At 34.2% G+C, this 23,865-nt stretch overlaps 1 protein-coding gene across 1 annotated transcript; it reads right to left on the bottom strand.

Moving 5' to 3' along the window:
- Positions 1-373: 373 nt before the first annotated feature.
- TfIIA-L (transcription factor IIA L) lies at positions 374-23,810 on the bottom strand. The gene is made up of 7 exons (XM_085957042.1): positions 23,652-23,810; positions 17,651-17,867; positions 17,097-17,293; positions 15,953-16,051; positions 14,885-14,996; positions 5,612-5,898; positions 374-3,302 (listed from the first exon to the last, which is right to left on the bottom strand). The coding sequence occupies exons 1-7, from the start codon at positions 23,673-23,675 to the stop codon at positions 3,195-3,197; spliced, it is 1,044 nt and encodes a 347-aa protein (XP_085813168.1). The 5' UTR covers positions 23,676-23,810; the 3' UTR covers positions 374-3,194.
- Between the last annotated feature and the right edge of the window lie 55 nt (positions 23,811-23,865).

Raw genomic sequence — 23,865 nt, 5'->3', positions numbered from 1 at the left:
TAATATTATTGACAAATCCACAAATTCTACAATGTTTGTAATTCCCACATGTAAATTATTCATTCATTTTGAGTTGGTGTAGATACCTAATTGAATAAAATCTTGATTTGTCCGAAACTATATTATTTGATTTATGTTAACAAAATGGAATTATTTAACAGCATATAAAAATGCATAGACTGCGCTGGATTGGCCACGTGCATCGAACGCTGGAGGTTACCAGCAAGGCTGTCTATTACGCGTCCTCTAAGGCAAGAGAAGACCTGGATGGGCAAAACTGAGATGGCTGGACTGCGCCACAGGAGATTTAAGAATGCTCGACCAAAGCAACTGAAGTGCCGGCACTGGATAATCCAGAATGCTAGAAGTTTTTGATAGAGGTCATGACCCGCCAAGGATTGTTTTGCCATAAATGATGATGATGAATTATTTGACAGCAGCTGTCACTTTTGTTTAAATTTCACCGTTAAGGGTGCCACCTGTTTTATCATTATTTCTTATTTATCTGTAAATCACCTGACCAACGCATAATGGGATTTATTTAAATAGGTATTATTATGCATAAGGCCCTAGCAAATTTTTAAATGCTTACCTAGCAGTGAACTGACGAAAACACACTAGCATAAAATTTAGTATTATACAGTAAGAAATCAGTTTCATACAGTAAATGAAAGTAAAACGGATGACATATCAACTTTCAGTAGATAAAGAGCAAGATTGGAACTATGATTGCATGCAAACAATGTTATTTATATTAATTATTACATACATATATTTGTAACAAACAAAACTGCGACAATTCTAACAATGCTACACCTCTGTTAGCAAATCCCACAATGATCACTGCAGACAGGACAAAAGATTCTTATAGTAGGATGCACATTGTTAGATTAGTTGCGATGTATATGCAATATGCATTTCAGCACCGTACGATAGATACATGTGATAGCTATGATGTATAATTTCAGAGGCAATACTAAATAATCAGATAAAATCGCTCTGTACTACGTTTTATAAATTCACCTGACTAGTGTTTGGACCCTATTGGCGTATGTACATTAATTTTATAGTCACAATTGAGGGCAGAAAAAAACTAAATTTTCAAATCTGTTCATGGACCTATTAGGGGTCGCCCATGTATGAGTCACGTCCTGATGGGTGGGGTGATATGTGAAAAGAGAGATATGGGGATTGTAGAAAATTAAACAAAAAAAGGGAGGGGGTGGATTAAAAATTATGACATTATTAGACAGTGGGATACAAAAATTATGACAATAGGGGGAGGGAGAGTTCAAACGTGTGACGTCAATTATAGACTACCTCATACATTATTACGAAACTTCACAAAACATATTTTTTATAATGAAACACTGTTTGTAGTTAAATTCTATCAAATTTATTATTTTGCACAATATTGCAATTGAAATATCTTGCAGTTCCACATCTACAAACAAGATAGCGTAGCTTTGAGATTACGTTTTTAATTAAAATTGATTATGTATCCGTGTGTAAATGAAACAGCTTCAATCGTATTCATTGAAAATAAATAGGTTACGAACATTTTGACTGATTTAGTGCTGATAAAGAGATCATAAAATGTAAACGGGATAACATATCAATATCTCAAAATTGCGATAGTTATTTAAAATGGTAACAAAATTATTACTCTACACCTATACATAGTATTATATCGCAATCGATAACTTATTACAAAATATAACAAAATAATACAAACATTTACAGGGTTATTATTTCTTGTAAAAAATTCAAAAATAAGAAATATATGACCTAATCCTTCGAATGTTCTACACATTCTCCAAAACATTGATTTGTAATTGCACATGTACGAATGAAAAAAATTACATCATCAATGAGTTTGTAATCTCTAAATCAGTGATTCACAACCTTTTTGTCAGTGGACTCATTTATCCATTCTTTAATTGTTTGCTGGCCCACACAGTGAATAAGTATTGCAGATAATGATAAATTCTCACCCAAGTGGAGATATATTTGAATTTTAAATTAAATAGGTACATACCGGATATTTGAGTAACTCTGCATTGCTTATATTTATGTACAAGACGAAAGTCAGTGCCAGTGTTAGTGAGATCACTTATGTAGACTAGCATCGATAGGTTTCGTCAATTTGGACAGATCTTATCCCACCAGATTTTGCTGGTGTATAAATGTAGTCTTATCCAATAAATGCGTTGTCGCATGCAGGTATTATGCAAGTAGATAAACTAAAACAATTTAAACTAGGTTTCACTGAAAACCTAGTCTAGGTAATTTTTGGAGTAAACTGAGATTTTTTTATATATTTTTCATTGCAAATTGCATGGAAGGTCATAGGTTGTGCACCACTGTTTTAAATTGATTGAGAAAAATAAACTCTTTCGATTAACAAAAATTTGTTCCACATGTGGGATAATTTTTGTTAATATTACCACCTTAAAAAAACTTATCAATTAGGTAGGTATGTGCTTTCCAGAACAGAAAAAAATCCTAACTAAGGCCAACTGAATATGTTCACATTATAGATTCTTTTGCCGGACAACGCGTGTGGATCACTACAAATACTTTTTAGACTTATACATAATATTAGGACACTTTTACTGGCAAAGACATTAATTAAATTCACCTCACTGCTGATCGGTACATTCACAAGTTAGATATATATATATATAAACAAAGGAAATTCACCACCAAAAGTATAAATCTACATTTATGGCAGATTTCAATACTGCTCATGATTTTGCTAATACAATAAGCTAATAATATCATGTTTGATAAAACAGCAGTGAAGCGTCATCAATTTTAAATAGTTCGTAGTATTCTGTAGGGCACGAGTTTTCAAACAAATTAATTTTTTTACCACTAGCAGAAATATGATACAACTTTCCAGGACAAGATAAAAAAGGGTTGCTCAGCAGGTAACGTTGGCCTTCCATCGTGCAGAATCAAGAGGACCAAAGGTTGGATCTCATTGTTAAAATGTAAAGAATAACAAGATATTAACGAAGCACTGTCCATTTCACTGTGCCGCTATTAGCCCACTATTTGCACACAACCCTAATATAAACCCAAACAAAACTCATTTAATACTCGAATTACTATAATATAAAAATCATTATGAATTTTGTTCACATATAAAATTAAGGCTTCATTGTATCGCACAGTGGATGACAACTCGCTCACCACTCAGCATCACCATTGGCTTTTTGAAACACAAAGTCTTTGCCGGACAAGTTCATTATTCCGTCCTTCAAATAAAATTTCCATTTATTTCGGCTTCTTGTTATCTGAAAAATACAAGTAACAATTAAATTCTTTGTAACTAAAAAAATTGTATGTATGTACTACTGTTTTAATCATGGTTTTTCCGGTGCATTATTACGGTCTAAACAGACCCAAGATTAATTTTATAGATTCCAAAATCTGCGCGGTTTCCGGACAAGCATGATTAAAAATGAAATTAAGAGCGCAATGCAGAACCATCTGTCATAACTAAGACTTCCTTTGCTCAAAACACTATGAAGAATCACTAAACGTAGCCCGTCTTAGTTATGAACGAGTCGTCTATGGTTAAATGGCTACGTTCGCTTTTTCTATTGAAGATAGTCAGATCTTAAGATCATCCTATTGAATGATCAAAACCAATATCTACAGTAAAACCTCGTTAATACGAATTCCATGGGACCGAAAATCGAAAAAAAATTCGAATTACGAAATGTATGTGGGAAAAATATAATTTTAATTTTTTTTTGATTTTCATTAATTTCGTTTCTGATCATAGATGTGCCTACCGAATTGGGTCATAAAATGTCAAGGATTATAAAATTTTTGATTTTTTAAGAAAAGTCTAACAATTTTCAATGACTGGCTCATGAAATAGTATACTTTATTACGATTTATTGAATATTTTTGTATGCAAGGGACTCAGAGATCATTTCAAATTACGAAATTCGAATTAAAGGTATGGTTTTATATGAAAATAATGTTCAAGGGACTTTTTTTTCGGGAAAATTTCGAATTACGGCGAATTTTGAATTATCAGTGTTCTTACTAACGAGGTTTTACTGTATTGCATTAATGTTATCTGAATACGAATAATAAAAATTATTTCATAATTATTCACACTGACGTTTCATTTCGACATTCGATTTTACAAAATAAGACGCATGTACAGAATCAACGAAGGTAAAGGAGTGTACTGTAAAATGGGATGATTAAACACATAAGGGTGATTAGAAACAATTTCTGGAAAAAAGTTTACTGATCCACAAAATATATTAACGGTCCACATGCCCAATGTAGGTCAAAATGGAGATTTTTTATGGTATTTTCAAAGCATGAGCCTGAACATTCCTTAAACGTTGTAGATAATCTATTTATATAATTTTGAAGCCTTATTATCCTTTATATTTAATTTAAACATTTGATGACTGCATAAAGTATTTTTATTAGATAAAATAGTATTCTCTCGATCTAATATTTTAGAATATAGTCATAATTCAGTACATCCATGTGCAGTGGTGTTAAGATTTTTTAGATTTATTAATTTATAAAACCATTAGTAAACTTAATGTTAACATTATATAGTGAAATATTTACGATAACATATTATATTTAATAATTTCTGTGATCCCAAATTTGACAAGAATTAGGCATTTTATTATTCAAAAAATGGGCACGATTAACACATTTGAAGATAACAAAATTTAAAGATACTAATTATAGGCTGTCTTTGACCATTAATATGTGATAAACATCCTATAAATAATGATTGTTTTATAATAATTATTGACCTAAGAATAAGGTAGTTTTTTTTTGAAATACGCCATTTCTATTAGCATTTCCCAGTGGTTAAGCTACAACATAAGGCTGTAGCCATAAATTGACAAACTATAACTGAAGTAGGGAGTAAAATCATGTTAACGCGCGTGTTTGAACATGTACCTAATCGTATTCCTATAATTTATAGCTGTTTCATTGATAACAAATGTAAAATGATTTAGTGTTTCTATCCACCCCATTTTGAGAATGATTAGAAAGGTAAGCAAAAATGGCAAAATAAGGTTAAAACATAACAAGCACAATAAATATCAGTCCGAAAATAAGCTCTATGGCCCTCGACTCGTGGTTGAAATTTCTAACTTTGAAAATTGGCTTATATTTCATTGAGATACACATCGACAAACTTCAAAAGTGTTTCTATTCACCCCATTTTACATGACGTATGAGTTAATGACTGTTGACAATTATTGACATTATACATATATTTACATTACATTAAGTCGACACTGATGCAATGCGCAAGGAAAAGCCCTCATCTATGACCATGGGTTTACATTCAAAATGTATGTAAATGTATAATTATATCTGTGATATTTTTACGGATTCAATAACCAATGATTAACTTTAAAAACTTGCTTTTATTTAATTTTTATGTTTATTAACTTATTCGTTTCATATTAAATTCTATATATTTATAATCGTTACACTATTCATTATAAATTGTATTTTTACTGTGTATTTATGGTGCATTGGTCAACCATCGTTCTGTCGTAATACAGTTTTAATGAGAAAAAAAATAATTTAAATGCACTACCTTATCATATTGACAGACGACAACATTATCAGTGTCGAACATGTCGCTAGGGTCCTCCTCAGAGACATCGTCTCCCGAATTGAGAGGTTCTTCGTCAGCCACACCCTCATCTCCATCCTCCCCATCATCATCGTCACCCCCTCCGCCATCACTGCCTAGCCCCGATCCTGCTTCTGCGTCCTCATCTGACGCAGCTGCCCCTCCGCCTCCCGTGTCAGACATCTCGTCCTCTGACGTGTCACACGCTCCGTCCAGTTGCGACTTGCTTACCGCTGATGCGTTGCTCACTGCACATTTAAAATGTTCATTGTATTCATTCATAGAGCCAGGATGCATAAATATCGCCGTTAAGTTAACCTAATTACGCTCGAATCACGTATCGAAGTGCTGCCATCTTTAAAGTGACTCTTTCATTAAAAAAATGATAATTGCAATGACACTACATCAAACACACTAGCGGTTACCATTATAATTTTTATATGTGTATAAATATTATCCATTGACAACTGACATTCAGATAGATTGTGTTAATTATTAGAGCTCGTACGACTAGTTTTGGAATCCGCTTTATTCCAAACTGTCGATTTTACCATAACCAATAGAATTGTTCTTGACATTTGTTCTGATTGGTCCATAACATACATTGGGTTGCGAATGTTAAAAATTATGCCTAAATCACAAATTATCATTTGCCAGTCTTCTTTCATATTTTCTCAATTCAAATGTCACTGAAAATCATTCGAGATTATGTTTGGGTAAGAAATAAGTTGCTGATTGTAATTACGATAAGGATATTTTTGTTTCCTATTATTATTGCCTGTTCGAGATAAGATCATATGGGCCTCCACAGAGTGGAGATTTGTATTAACATATTTTTGTTTTCACGAGAAATGGATGTTAGCCACTTTTTCAACCTATTAGGTCTATACTCTGACTCAAACACAAATTGAAAAACAATGTGTATTTGTCAGACCCAGGATTCGAACCTGGGACCCACAATGTTATAGGTCACTGCTCGGCCATCGTGGGCGCCAAATCCTATCGGCTTATTGGTCTTAATCATGAAATCAATAATACATTAGAGAAAATTAACAGATATTAGATTCAAACCCGCAACCCACACTTTTATATAGGTACGATTCGTACTCAACACTTTTTCTGACAGTTGAAAAAGCTACTAGGTATTATCAATGGAGTTTTTATTAAATGCGTTTCATTGTTTTAATATTATGTAAAGTTAATATATAAATAGATACACAAAGTTTGGTTTTTAGTGATTAATAACATTTTTGCGAAGTTTTGTGGCTTCAAGACATAATCGGCAAGATATAATATTAAAAATGTGTATTTTTGTAGTTGTCAGTATATTAGTGATCAGATATCTATTTTGAATGTATCAAATTATTCGACTGCAATAATATATTCCCAGCGAATCATATTCCAGTAAACAACTCGCAATGGAAAAGTATTCAAATATCTATTCCCATAGTCTCATATTACATTACGACTGTAATAATAAATAAACTACTCGAATTTAATCTGCTGACTCCTTCAAGATAATTATGTACTAGAATATAATGTTTATGTATTACTTTTGACTGTATAAATAACGAAGAATGATTTATCAAAATGTCACTCGAAGATACGTAACCAGTCTGTTACCATCGCAGTCTCGATATCGCTTCGCTCAACATCTGATTGTACCGAAGTGCGGACCTCGGCTCCGTACCTATCATACGTACTGTCATTGTTATCTGAACTGCTGTAACATCTATTGTACCGACCATTACGCTGCCAATAAAACTCGCTCCTGCATACGCCATTTACGACTTCTTCATCATCATCCTACAACCTACCCCAAATTTTCTTCAGTTTTTAATAAAATTTTTACCAATAATATCAATCGATGCGCAAACGGAAATGTATGCATTTACAATAGATTAGATTAGATTCATTTAATCAGAGGTTGCAAACTAGTGGTGTAGTAGTAAAAATATTTTGAAAATAATATTTTATTTGTGTAAAAATTATACATAAAAGGGTTTACAGAAATATATCAAGCATATATTTTATTTTTCCTTAGTGTGTTACATCAGGGGTTGCAAACTTGTGGTGTAGTAATAAAAATATTTTGAAAATAATAAAAAACTTTTGTAAAAATTATACGTATAAGGGTTTATAGAAATATATATATATATATATATAGAAAAGAACCTCACCTGCGTTAGGAAGCAGACAGGAGTACGCGATGTAATAGACGTTTCCAAACAGTTGAAATGGAGATGGGCGGGGCACATTGCTCGCAGAAAGGACGGGCGGTGGACAAATGCCGTCATCCAGTGGTACCCAAGGGGCACGAAATGGCCCCAGGATCGCCCTAAAAGCCGCTGGATTGACGAACTGGTAAAGTTCGGCGGAAATACGTGGCAGCGATTTTTTTTTTGGGTTTATTTCTTATTTTGGTGGGTGGTTCTTTGCTTTGGGTGGGATTTTATTTCAGTATTTCATGTTTGATTGATAACGACACAGGACCGAGAGAGTTGGAAGAAGCTTGGGGAGGCCTTCATGATGCAGTGGATTGACCCGGCTGATGATACAGTATAGAATATTTGAAAAAAATTTCTTAGTGTGATATATCTTGAAGCATGGGATACACAGGCCCAAATTACAGTCGGGGCAATAATATCTCGTTTCTCTCCTCACTTTTTTCCCTTTATCATCCGTTTTGGAACAGCAAACAACACAGCGTTTCTTTGCATTTGCTTTACTATGCGTTGGCGGGATTGTATCAATAAAATGTCTCTCAGTAAGACGTAATGGGTTTGGAGTTGTGGATGGTCTTCCTCCTTTCGCTGAAAATTCTGGCGAGTGATATTTTTCTAAGTATTGATGAATTACTTTCACCCTAAATTTCGAATTACTTCCTTTTCCCCCGTTCTTTTTATATAAAACAAATGCGTTCCACAAAGCTTGTTCGAGCAAATGGAAAAACATTTTTTTGTAATATTTCTTACCCTGTTTCCGCGTAACAGGGCAGATTGCCAAATGTTGATCAACGCGGTCAACGCCTCCCATAGTGAAATTGTAGTCATTTGCCACAGTAGGACGTTGTTTACCCTGTCCTACATATATCATGGTGCAACTATGGATAGTGGAAAGGAAAAATACATCTTTTTTGTCCCTCCATCTCATCACCATCAACTTTCCTTTTCTGTAGGCTTTAGTGTACCCTCTAGTTACCTTCTTTGGAAATGAAATATTTTTTGGTACACCTTTACGCCTAAATCTTAGAGTCCCGTATGTGTCAGTTTTATTTGAAGTGAGTATCTCGGCTAATTCCGGCGATGTATAAAAATTGTCCGTGGTAAGACAGTAGCCCTTGTTCAGCAATGGTTTCATTAGGCTCATTACTACTTGGGATGTAACAGGGAGGTTTCGATATTGTTAATCAAAGAGAGTATTTTTTCCAGTGTAGATTTTTGTAGACCATGTGTATCCAGACGACGATTCGCACAGCATATATGTTTTTATGGCTCTATGTTACGACGCTACTCCCTGGGTAAACGTCAGATTTTTTTATTCAATATTTGAAAGCATCTAAGTGACACTTTTTGAGCATAGACAATCTTTGAAAAAATGCTATTATATGGGTAACACGCTATTATAACTACATATATAAAAATCTTTTACAATGAAAAATAGATTACAAAAATCAGTATAGCATATTAGAGTTCGCCAATGCATTTCATAAAATTTAAATAATTATAAAGTAACCTTCGACACAAAGACACTCGTGCTTAAACCTTCATATAAAAACGCTTCAAATAGGTAGGTAAGTATGCGAAAATAAGGAAAATTTTTCAAAATAATGTTATAGATAATTTAGCCATGTTAACTAAACGATATTGTTATTATTTCAGATTATTCCGACTCAAATTTAATCAATAAAATAAGAAATACGAGTGAGATGAAATGAGCCATTGAATGGCATTTATTTACTCTTTGATTAGTGATTGTTTTTATAAGATAATAATATTTATCCATAGTCAGTATTCCGTATTTGTATTCATTTAATTAAATGTATAATAAATAAAACAGGCTCCAGTTTATGAGCCCCAAAAACATTTCGCCTCCACAAACAAATGGCCCGGTCAAATAGCCTCGATAAAACGGCTAGCACTGATTGAAATTAAACGTCACTGGTTTTCATTAAAATGCCACTTTTCCTACTTAAAACTTACCTTTCGGCATAATATACCTATCATAAATATTCATGAAGCGTGTTTTCATATTACATATACCAAACTAACCTCATAATTTTTTTAAATCTTAATTTTCTCGGTTATGCTTTCAACCTAGGGGTAGACTACAACTTAATATATTATAACTACTATCTTATTACTTGTCTTGAAGGCCGACGAAAAAACTTTGGAATATGTAAATAAGTGTTTTATGAAACGTATCTGCATTGCAACCGTCGGCTTTCGTGGACGACATTAATTATTATTGTTTCAAAATTAGCCATTTACAAGGTTGAAAAAGACGTAGCTTTATTTAAAAAGAAATAAAAGCCAAAATATAATCAACGCTCGAAAGAAATAGGAACTTGCATATTTCATTACGCTTCGACATGATAACAAAATATTACTATATATTATTATTGAAACGATCAATCGTTATTAATCGGCCGTGGCCGGCGAAGGGATACATTATATATATTATAATATTCTGCCGATAACTTCACGTCGTGGCGGAGGCCAACCTTAGTCTATGGGCCAACCTATCAATATTGAACAGTATTGCAAGCTGTCAAAAATGGCAACTTATCGGCAGAATAATAATAAGTATGCAAGTAACAATGCCGGATTATGAGTACCAATTTCAGTTAATAACTATCAATCCAACCATCTCCAGAGTGAGAGAGAATTCTCGTGAACGGGATTCAATAAGGTATGAGAAATAATTTATCTGTGATATTGTACGTTTATTGATGGAAGAGAGGGGAAGACAACTAATTTGCGAGCATCTACATGAACATTATTCGCATTTATAAGGTTTTTTTTATCAGTATTGCCATTCCATAATATGTTTTAAGCTTACTAGGTACTTTTAAATTACATATTTGATTATATTGGAAATCACATTCATCACACGCAAATGGGTCTTCTCCTGAATGTGTAAGTTCATATTATGAACTTACACATTAGAACTTTAAGTTCTTTCATTGAATAAGTTTATGTAATTTGATAATGTTTCTGATATTTCTTCGATATACCTTCTGTTGTAAATAATGTAATTACATTATTCTATATACTGTAAACATCTCTACAGTCTTTTGATGTTGGGAAATTGAAAAATCAAGAGTTACGTATTTTTATCAACATAATGAATAGCTAAAAATACAATGTTCTAAAAATCGGATGATCTTGATTTTTTTTTCTAGCAAACGTATATAAGTAAAGACATCTTATCCGTGGTAAGCTCAAAATACCTAAACTATCGACTTACTAACTTTTGGCAGCAATGTATTGAATAGGTTGTTTCAGAACTCATAAACTTACACATTCAGTAGAAAAACCAGTTGCGTGTGATGATTGTGATTTGAAATGTAATCAAATATGTCATTTAAAACACCTTGTAGTCTTAAAATATGTTGAATGACAATTAATACTGGTGCACACCCTCACAAATGCGATTTGTGTTCATATAGATGCTCGCGAATTAAATTTTAAAGACACAATGACGCATTCTGAAGAAAATCTAATAAATGCAATGTATGTTCATATAGATTCTCGCGAATAATATGCGTACTTGCTAGACCGAGGATTAGAACCTGAGACCCTCGACGCAATAGGCCAACTCTTAAGCTGCGCCGGCATTTTTGGTGACTGGTGAAAAACCTTATAAATGCAATGTATGCTCATATAGATGCTCGCAACTTAGTCATCTTAAAAACAAACAAATGACCAATTCTGGTAAAAAACCTTTAAAATGCGATGTATATTCATATAAATCCGTGCGACTTAGTTGTCTTAAAACACATGAAATGAATATATACATATATAGAACATACTCGTGAAAAATCTTATAAATGCAATGTATGTTCAATTGGATGCTCGCGACGGAGTAATCGTCAAACACATGTAAAGATACTTAATGGTGAATAACCTTTTAAATAAATTGACTACCTATACGGAGCCTCGGCACAACATTATCTTAAAGTTCATAAAACGAAACATGAGAAAAACCATTTGCGTGTGATCTATTTCATTTTAAATGTAAACAAATATGTCATTTAAAAACTCATAAACGTGATGAATTTAAATATAAATGTAAACAGATATGTATGTCGGTACGTTGTTTAAGAACTCATAAACTCACACATTCAGAAGAAAACCATTTGCGTGAAACAATTGTCGAAGCCGTCAGAGGCAATAACTTACCTACAAAACTTCATTTGATATCGATTCTGAAGAGTATAATATGAAGTTTTTGTCTAACACTTCTCTCCTTACATAATACCTACCAGAACTACAAGCATACGTTGCACCATCTGGAGAAACAGAGAAAAAGAAAAAAATCATAATACCTATGCAAATATTATTAGGAAGAGTTAAGTGCCTGCAAGGTAACTCCTATATACAAAATAAATATAAATGTCATTCCAATATTATCTTTTGAAGAAAATATCGTTGCATAAAAATATATTGCATTTTTCAAAAATATGCATACCTAATTGTATTCTTATAACTTATTTATTTTTATTGCGGATCATATTGTTAAAAAACAGTAGGTACCTAAGAATAATTATTAATTACTGCTTTTCCCGTATGCAACTGACATTGATATATTCAAAATCATAAATAAAAAGATAAATGTTAAGAATGTTGAATGTTTTTGTAATTTTGACACTTTTGTGTAATCAAAATATCAATTTTAAGGTAGTCTATTATAAACTAATACATACGTCACAAGGTAATAATTTAATCACCAAATATAATTTATATAAATTAATCGAACGTTTTGACAATGCCCGTGTTTCCCAAGGAATAAATTCAGTTTACTAAAGTGGAATATTGTTTTGATTCCAGCCTGTTTTCACGCTGAAATGGAGGCCTTTGGAACAGATGATCAGAGCAGGATTACGCATTCGTATGGACTCGGGTGTCGACACGCCCGAGGACCCACTTCCTGGTCCATCTCGGACACAAAGGAGGTCAACAGAGTGACCGGTGTGGAAGAAGAAGTGGGTGAGGTCGTTCGTGGTAGGCGAGGACATGCAAGGCGTACCTAGTGCTCGTGTGACTGAATCGTGGTCAACAGCAGAATAAACTCCAGCACCTGGGCAGTTTACAGTAGTGTCGGGTTGGCTGGTGAAAAACATTAGTCTGTGGGACTATTCGCATAAATAGAGGTCTTCAACTTGAGTCAAGTCTTTGAATGGAAGGGCGAGTTGGTTATCTGTATAAAAGGAGATATTAGGTATCTTACATTCTTGGAGAGATAAGCCCATAGTGAGGATATCATCTATCCATTTCAGCGACATGATTTAGGCCCCAATTACAGAAATAAACGACAAGTATTTTAGCCAACGTAATAATAATTGTATTGTTAATTAGGTATTAAGTTAATTAATATTTCACTGTTCTCTGTGACCGTAATTATTGTCTTCGCTTATAATAGCGGTTATTTTTATTGTCTACGATTATAATAGCTGGATAGCCATGGTTGTCTATGCTCAAAAAATGGCATTTAGATACTTTCAAGTGTATAATAAAACAATCTGACGTTTACCCAGGGAGTAGCATCGTAACATAGAGCCGTTTTTATGCCAAATCTGGATCTTTTGAGGGGTATGTATTGTATCCACCCTAGTTTCCCCTTGTACAGCATAATGCTCTCATCAATTGCTACATTTTTTTCCGGTATGTAACTTTCCTGGAATTTTGTTTGAAGATATTGATAGACAGGCCAAATTTTATTTAGTTTGGGATTGGGGTGTGAAGATTCATCATATTCAGAATTATTACTAAAGTGAAGAAACTTTTTTATCAGTATAAATCTCCTATATGAGAGTGTTCGAGCAAAAAATGGCGTAAGAAATACAGGATTTTTAGACCAATACATTTTTTCTTCTGGTTTCTTTACTATGCTTTGGACTAAAATTATGACAAAAAAGATTCTCATTTCATTTTCTGTAGTCGGATGCCATAAACTTATGAGGCTGCTGGATGAATGTGGTGTTGTACTGATAAATTGCTCAGCAAATATGTTAGTTTGCTCCACGATCAACTTCAAAAGATTTTCATCAAAGAAGAAATTGAAGAATTCGAATTCCTCCTTATAGTTATTCATAAATTCGGGAACGCCAGATTTTTCCGTAAATTGAAACGGCTGCTGCGAAATGTCGTTTTCCGGATTTATGTCAACCCACTCCTGAGAACTTGTAGGAATGTCTTCTTCGACATCGCTTACATCGTCTTGCGAAGACGAAGAGTTGTCATCTATTGTGGTATCACTCCCGGAGGTGCTAATATTCTCATATTCACTCTCACTAGACATGTTTTACTGACTAAAAAAGTTCACTGGTAAAATATATGGGTTCAAAGTCACCAATAAAAAATAAATATCAATATACACACACAAAAAGTAAGTCAGTATAGTATTCACATAAAAATAAATGTCATTATTCATACAAAAAACAAATAAAACTGTACAGGAAACAAAAAACGCGCTTCAAAATAATTACGCACTAAAACGCATGTATCGCGCCCCTGACTCGTAGTACTAAGTTGAATGAACCTTACGAAATGTCTCCAAACGACTGCGCACGTCGACTAACCTTGAAGAATTAGCTGTATATGTGAATTGTATGTATGTATAAACCCATAAGCGTATCACGTTCGTTTTGTAGACATCGAGATGTATTTTTTTCTAAAGCGCGAACTTGATACGGGTTAGCGCGCCAGGGCTACGTCACAGAGCGCGTATTGCGTACGTTCAAAGAGGTCGGGCGGTTAAAGAACTATTTTTTAATTTTTGTCCTGCTTGAATTACTTGAAAAATTGCTCGGCACGTCAGACAGTCAAAAAATAATATTTGGGAAATTTGGGCACGTGTACGTAAAAAGGTTCACCATCCCTGACCTAGTCGCTTCTATATTTCTTTGATCAATATATTGATCGAGCTCATCATTTTCTTTCACATTACTGCATAAAATTTCCTGATGGTTTAAATGCAATAAGTGGAAATCGCTATAAAAAATAAACATACGAAAACTAGATTGCTGTCCGGATAACGCCGCATTGATATGTTGCTGCAGTAAGGTGGCTGCCAGTGGCTGAGGTAGGTTCATGGTGGCGGTGATGATAGGTCCGGTCAACACCTGCAAAAGAAATTGGGTTGACAAAATATCAGAGTATAAAAATACGCAATTAACCTTTCAATAACAGTTTTAAATACCCAGTGAATAATTAGTATTGTTACCAACACAATTCATACTGTATCTTCAAGGCATGTTATAATATATGTGGCTATCGATGGTTCCGTGAGAACCAAGCAGTGTCAGCAGAATCCATGACATACGACTCATTCTCAAATTAATAATATTTATTTTAATATTGTTTAGTCTGTGCATTTTCCTTACAAACATTTTTCACACAATCGAATTACTACTTAGTAAGCACTTTTTCACCTCAGCAACATTTATTAATGTTTATCATATTAAAAATGTATTTTCCCACCAAGTCCTGAAATACGCAGTGAAAGCATTTTCCATCGTGATGGGTTTAATAAAAAGGCTATCATGATGGAACAAATTTCACTCCGTATCGTCGCATCGAAGGCTAAACTCTCTCACTCCTCATTGTATCTAAACCGTGTAACTGTCATTCTGCTTCGGGGTATCTAATATTATGCAATATTGCCTATATGTACCCATGCAAACTGTACATGATAAACTGCAAATAAATATGCAATCTATATCATCCTCAGACTTCAGTTCTTCACCCTCCATCGCTCATCCACCTGACATATTGCCAAAGTGGTGATTTCAACTACATCCCCAAATATAATATGCTGTTATTATGTTTGGGACTAATTTGCCCATTTTGCACCGTTGGCACTGCCTGAACAGAATACAAGGAAACTGAGAGACAGCGTCTGAGCGGACAACACGAGCGCCATTTTTTAGATGTCTGCCTGTGACCCATGCTAGCTTTATTGGGGGCTAGGGGAAATATTCAACCATCTTCCTAGCTCCTCCTGTGTACATGATACTTGCTATAATTGTTAATGTTGTAATCAATTCGTATTATGATGATAAAAACATTAATTACTTACTTGATGGAGTTGATTGTTTTGTAGAGCTGTGGTCGGTATTTGCAACGTGAACACTCTAGGCACAGAACCTGGCACTCCTGCTTGTGCGGGTAACGTTAACTGCAAGAAGACAAATAATAGAAGATTTTGAACTATTGAAGGAAGATGTACATCAAACTCATTGAATCAAAACACTTGATAGTGATTTTCAGAGATGTTTTAATATAGTTGAGTAATTGGTATAACCATAGAATGGTTAATATTTTTATGTTGGCAGCAATGACTATATTTTTTATATCAGTAGTGAAGGATGGAGGTGGGCTGTGGAGATCTGACATAAATAGTACACACTAAACTTTGTCAGTCATATTGATTTATTTTCATTGGACTAAGAATACAAATGGTATTGGATTAGTTTAAAAGAATCAATTGAACCCTTCCTTAAAGGACCTAATACACTCTATGACGATCGGGCACATATATGTCAAGAGAGTTTTAGTGTCTATGATTATTCTATGCAATTCCGTTTACAAATAAGCAAATATATGTCAAAAAAATCTATGACAGAGGCGTGGGCATAGGGTCTATGACACCCGTATGTGCCAATCCTAAGCAAACCATAACAGATATTTTATAGATAGATGAATATTTTTTGTCTATTATGGTTTGGTTTAGGCAGGGTTTAATCGAATTTTAAAAACCACCTGCAATTTGTATTCTTAGTTCAGTAAAAACAAACAAATAAGTATGACTAAAAAGGTGTGTATTATTTTTGCTGGATCTATTATGGTTTAGTGGTTAGTCTAAACAGGGATTAATTGAATTTTAATAACTAAGTAACTAATAATTCCAATTGCAATTTGTAATCTTAGTACAATCAGTTTAATGAAAACAAATAAGTATGACTGAAAGTGTAGTGAGCTCTATTTATGTTGAATCTTCACAGCCTACCTCCACCCTACACCTCTGGTGTCAAGAAAAATCTTTTAACAGTCTGTATGACATTTTTATTAGTGTGGCTACAGATGAACCTGCAAAGCGAAATGACTTGCAGCTAATTTAATCATTAGTCTTAGTAACTTTATTATCAGCTTCACTTACATGTGACTGGTGTTTTGAGCTTCTTATACTACATAGATCAATTATTATGAGAAGTCTTTCTTACCTGTACAGGAACTTTAGTGAGTGGGTCATGAACCATAAGGTTGGGTTGGTGATTGGATTGGGTACCGGAGGCTCCCTGCTGAGAAGGCACGTTACTTGTACTATTTGAATTATTTGCTTGGTTCAAGTGGTTCATCCCCTGATTCGAAACAACGTGATGCTGATCGACTATGTTCACGGGTCCTTTCCTAATTGCACCTGAAATTAATAAAATATTGCTTTAAAATATATTCATTTATATGAATGTCTGCCCATATAAAACATAGTTGAGACCAGTATTGTGCTAGGGTTCAGAGACAAGGAACAGTCAGTGATACCCAGACGAACATTGTGTGCAATAGCATCTGACCTGATTTCTCTTGATTGGCAAGAGGCAGAACATCGGGAATGTTGATATTTTAAAATACTTGGAGGGGGGTACAACCTCAGCCTGCGGTGATTGTATAAGAGCGATCTATGCACCTCAGTTTTGACATAGCAATAGACAGTTTGCACTATGCTCCGAAACCGAGCTACAGAGTGATAGAAGACTGTTAAAAAACCCAAACTCCTTACCAGATTTATTTCCATTAGCTTTCATATTATTAGCTACAATGGGCGGGGGCTGGTGCTCCGGTGGTTCAGGATTCTGTTCCACCGCTTTGCTGGCCGTCAACTTCGATTCCCATAACTGCCGAAGCTCCTGAAGCACTTGCTCATCTACTCCATCATCCAGGAAGGTTTCCCTTACTCCAGATATCACGTCTTCGATCACCGTGTTGTAAAGTTTTAACTGTAAATAAAATACGTTTGACTTACCACTCACATCATGGGAGCAATATTAAAATACTCTGGATTGAATTATGAAATGGATAAATAAAAAATAATTTACATGTCGTTCAACAATGTATTTAATTCAACGAGTTAGTTTCAACAAACGAAATGTATTAACTTTATGAATAGGTAGGTAAAAAAACATGAATGTGGCCAGGTAGAAGTGAAATTTCTTTGGCCCCTCTTCACATTGGAACATGCATCCCGAATATTGACAGTGGGTGATCTATCTCATCCACTCACTAGCCAGCATTCTATTCACTATGTTGCCATGTTACTAACTTTAATACCTAAATCTACAAATATTTTGATCAGGAAATGATGACCAATAAAATAAATACATTTATAATTAAAATTTCGCACTTGCGGTAATTTACTGACTTATTTATTTTTTGACTTGAAATGGTAGTTTCTAGCGATGGAAAATACGTGACACGCATGCCTAACTTGACATATTAAAAGTTTTCTACGGCACGCCAAAGAATTCCTTTTTTTTTTTAAATATTCTAAACATTTATAGCGGAAAAATATGAAATCAAAGCGAAATCATGTCGATATATAATTATGTATATTGTGGGAACACTAGACAGTTAATGTTCTATATTGAATCATGATCTTTTATTTTAGTCAATTAAGGGTGGTTATGGTTTGCCATTTTACTTAAATGTTACGGTCACTTGTCATAGACATTTTTTGTTCTTGTTGTTTACAGAATTTGTGTTTTAGGTTTTTTCTTGTATTGTGCTGTTTTGGTTTTCTTTATACTCGTTCAGCAAAGAAAACCATTGTCAGTCAAGAGAAAATGAACAGTCTCAAAGACATAAAACACATTGACATAGGCACTAAACCAATTTGCGTGATTTTTTAAATTTATGTTTTTCCTCTACTTGTGTTTTTTGTCAGTTCCTTCAGAAAAGTAAAAAGGGGGTTTCAATGTATTTTCTTAACACTAGATGTCATTTAATTATGATCATCATCCATCGTCATATTCATGCTCTGCACGGTTGGACAGGCTGGCGGTTTGAACTAAAAGCGATTCACGCGCTATGCATAGTATGGATTCTGTACGTGGTGGTGACGTGACAACTTTTTCAATCAAACACATCGGCGACATTCATGCTGAGCAGCTTTCAACTTTGTTCAAAATCAAATTCAAATTTCATTATTTTACATATAATGAACATAACAAATTATAAATTCAAACCATTCACGACATGACATAAAATAAGTGTTAACATTTTTTTAAATAAAAATACAGAGAAATGTGAGTTAATAATACAATAAGTGATAAAATAAGAAATAAAATAACAAAAGTAAACGTAGATGGAAGAACACAGAGTGAACTATTGATAGACCCTATCTTAAAAATTTATAAAATAACGTCGACCTGCTCATGTAAGTGGAATATATCAATATTCTAAGCGATTTCATTAAACATGGTTATTAGCACTCCCTCAGCAGTTTATCGTGGTCGAATTACACAATATTACTGGCCCCTGTGGTGTTGTGACAAATTTTTGTTGCACTCGGTGGTGGGGTTAATGGATTTATTCTACACAGGGAACTCAAAATTAAAAGGGAACTGGCTTACCCTACTGGGTGTGGTATAACAGGCAACGGATCTCGAGTATGGAAAAATATGGGATAATATTAAAACACGTTTTAGAATTTGTTGTTTTCAATAGTTACGTCTGTATGATAATAATATGCATTAAAGTTTGTTATGTAAATGTAACGTGCATCCAATATTGAGTGCCGTCAGCATGCTTTGTTATATTTGGATTTTACAGCTTGACTGCCATAAAATACCCTGCTTCAAAATATTGGTCCATGGCGATGGCTTTTACATTCATTTTTATTTATTAACCTGGCACTCGCGGGCTATTGTAGTATGACGAATTCACTCTCCGCGGTGACGGTTTTTGTTTAATTTAACTTCTGTGTTTCATAATAAAAATGGTAATAAAAAATGAGTTTTATGGCTCTTTAGGCGCCTAGACATGTTCAGATTATTTTACAACATTAAAAAACCGTAATAAATCAGTCATAATGTCAAAAATATCCGAAGAAATTAATTCTATACAAAGACTCACCATTTAGAAGATTTCCGCCATTTTGTTTTATGTATATGGAGCACTGCAAGGCTTGTATTTTGTTATTCGTCACGCTCGTGCTTGACGCGAGTATAGAAACACTTCACAAATGGTAATAAAATCACACATAATGTTTTTTCCCTGAGTAGGGTCGTAAATATAGCACAATAATTTTAGACTAAACAAACTTTTAGGCAGACACTTAAACAGCTATTAAATATTATTACTGAGTTACATATTTATTTTTACTTTTCACATTTAAAATTGTTTTGAAGAGTGGTAGATTTTATAACACGGACTGAGACATAAAGCCACATTGCAAATACAACACATATATCTAGATAGAGATGTTTTTTTTTTATTAATTTTTGAATTTCCGCACACATGACAGCGTCTTCTGGGCTTTTTATTATTTGCCGTGGGCGGAATGTGTTCCGGCAAATGATCTGTTAAAGTTCTAGGTAACAACCTCAATGGATTTTCACTAGTCGATGGTCTGGGTTGTGGAGTTTTCGTGATTTTCACAGCGTACTTAGCAACTAATTGTTTTATCACGACTAACTGAAATTCTCCTAAAGTTTTTTTACTACCAGTAACAGATTTATACATATAGAATGAATTTAATAAATAGAGGTCAATCATGTGAAATGCTACTTTTTTGTACCATTTCACAGATTTCCTCATGCACGACAAGCTGCTGAGCATCATGTCGGCCTTGTCGACAGTCCCCATATTTTTATTATACTCTAAGATGCACTTTGGCTTCATAATGGGTTCTCTGGTTCTAAAATTAGTTTTACCGGTTGGACCGAAGGAGTCATCGTGCATGGTTGTAAGCATGTGGACATCTCTTCTGTCACACCATTTGAGAGCCAACAGTGGGCTTTTTGACTTTGCCTCTGTCTCCCCCTTTTTCAGCTTTTTGAAGCATGGCATTTCTTTGCGATTCTTACGTACAGTCCCACAAGCATTGGTTTTATTTTCATGGAGGTGTTTGAATAACTGTGGACCGGTGTACCAGTTATCGCACCACAACGAATGCCCTTTGCCCAGATACTCGGTCAGCAGCGTTGTCACAACAGCTCCGGAAATTCCAAAGTTTTGGCTATCCACTATGTCTGTCCCGTCACCACAATAAATAATAAAATCTAAAATATAACCCGTCATAACGTCACACAGCACGAACATTTTGATACCGAAACGATGACGCTTCGATGGAATAAATTGTTTAAAAATAAGTCTCCCTTTAAAAACAATAATGCTCTCATCGATACAGAGATTTTGATGCGGAATCATCGTGTCTTTGAAAATTTTGCGTGTATGCTCTAAAAGTAACCTAATTTTATTTAGTCTATCTGAGGTAACACTTGTTGGATCGGAAAAATGGAGCATTTGGAGCAATAACTCATATCGGTCTCTAGGCATTGTCTGACCGAAAATGGGTGCACTTAAAAAACAATCCGTACTCCAGTGTTCTTCTAGTGACAAATGTTTGTTTCGTGTCATGAGCATTGACACCGCAAAAAATGCATATAATTCTGATACAGTTGTATCGATCCAATTATGAGAACGTGATTTTGGTCCAAGTTCTTGAGTATTATATTGATAGTGAAAAAAAATGTTTGTTTGTTGGACTACCTTCAACATTATATCACGGTTTAAAAAATGTTCAAAAAAAAGACACTCAGGCGAAGTCTCAGTCAAATCGCTGTTTGCTATGCCGGATTGAAAATCATCAAACTCATACACGATCGGGACATGGGGTCCGGATGTCCATGTTCTCAAGTGTTCAATTGGCTCTTCTGATATATCTACATCACTGAGGTCAGATGGTTCAAATTCTTCTTCAGACATTTCGTAATCGGAGTCCAATTCCTCACTTAAACCAGCCATATTGAAGTTTGAAAAAAGTTTTCAACCAAACACTCACACGATAACAAAGGTAAAATAGTCCAAAAAAATATAGTCAAAACACCTTATAACAGTTTAATACACATGAATGGAATAGTTAAAAACACATAAACAATAACACAGACAAAATATTTATAATAAAATTCACACAATACAATAGATCGCGTAAAATACGTAATATTTTGTATGGAAAAACGACAAGAGCGATTCCTTGCACAGTCCTCTCACAACAGTGATATTACGCATACTGCGCAAACGCAGTAAAGTGGCGCGATGTTTCAAGCCAAAATTAAATGAGCGTAGATTGACGGCCTGTCGAAGGCATGTCAAACATCGAAGTTTTAGTATTGTAACATAATTTATTTGACAATATTATATATATGTCACCGTTGGTAATGAAATAAGGCAAATTATGGTAGAGATTTCAAAATCATGCGTCATGTATATTCTACATAATCGACCGGCGCATTTTTGCGTACAACATTGGCGACAGAAGCGCTGTAGCCCCGTAGTTTTGCGCAATTTCGCGTACTACTTTCGTGACAGAAGCGGGCGCCGGGTTAATCTGTTCTGTGATTCTACACTATTTTTGACTAGACTGCCACAAAAGGAGTTTGACTTTATTATTCAAATAAAATTGTAATAAATTGAAATCATACGAAGTAGTGATTGACAACAGGATGCCAAGCACTGGTGTGAAGTTGCTGGTTTCTTTCAACTGACAATGTTTTTCCTAGGAACACAATATTTGGTTATGTGCCGCAGGTGACCGCATGAGCATTTATCATTTTTTTTTTGCAGAAACAGTTTATCCCATGTAGACAATAATTGTCTGTACAATTATTATATTAAATACTTTTTTCTGTCGGCGGAGATGCTTTTTGATCCAATTGTTAATTGAAAGTTTGATATTTTCATACATTTTGATGCATCATTATCACACACTAAGGTTAGGTTAGGTTAGATCAGGTTGGGTTTGGTCTATAAAAAAAAGTTTTAAAAGGTCATGCGATATTTTCATACATTTTGATGCATCATTATCACACACTAAGGTTAGGTTAGGTTAGATCAGGTTGGGTTTGGTCTATAAAAAAAAGTTTTAAAAGGTCATGCGGTCATCTGCGGCACAATTATCCAATTTTTTTCTTGGGATAGACAACACTAATAATATTATGAATGACATTATCACATCTTCGTAGTAACATCAGTATTGCAACAAAGACATAAATTTTTTCGTTTGTAAGTAGGTACCCACACCTTATTCAAAAAGATGTTTCGTAAAACTTTTTGTGATATACCTACCTACCTATATATAAAAAGATTTAGACAAACATTGTTAGGTATGTATTACCTATTGAAAAAATATCCGAGGCATGAATTTTTGCGGCGTTGAAAATTACTGATTTTAGAGACGATTTGTTTTTTTAGCGGTTTACCTTTGTACGATTTCTTCACTGATAAAGACCTAGGGTACATACTTCGTAGTTACTGGAAAATCTAGAATAACGCTGTACCAAAAAAGTATAAATATTTTCACACTTTTCATTGATGTGAAAATATATTTAAACGGGTGCAGACAAAATACAAATCGGAATTCGGCGACATTACCAAGAAAATAATTATCGGTGCATTCGTCCTTATTCCAAAGGTGAAATCAAGGCTGTCAGATAAAGGTGATGTGTCAAGAAAATGACAACATATGGGATATACACACGGTTAATTGTATAAAGAATACTCACCACTGTTGTCTGACTTAGTGACATTGTTTTGATTTACGTCAATATAACATGAACAAGATTTAATCCACCTAATTCGCTAGTAGCCGGACTCGAAGGAGCCAGTCGCGATCGGATCACAAGCGCTTTTATACTTTCTCAAACGTTCCCATTCCACAATATGAAATGTTTCGTCACATCCGTATGAGCAAAATTAATTCAACTTCAGTTGGTCACA

Source organism: Rhyacophila brunnea, unplaced genomic scaffold (genome assembly GCF_057557595.1).
Source record: "Rhyacophila brunnea isolate RB1 unplaced genomic scaffold, BYU_Rbru_1.0 scaffold_6, whole genome shotgun sequence".
Classification (NCBI taxonomy): Eukaryota; Metazoa; Arthropoda; class Insecta; order Trichoptera; family Rhyacophilidae; genus Rhyacophila; species Rhyacophila brunnea.
The sequence above is the reverse complement of the archived record's forward strand: the minus strand, read 5'-3'. Positions and strand labels throughout refer to the sequence as shown.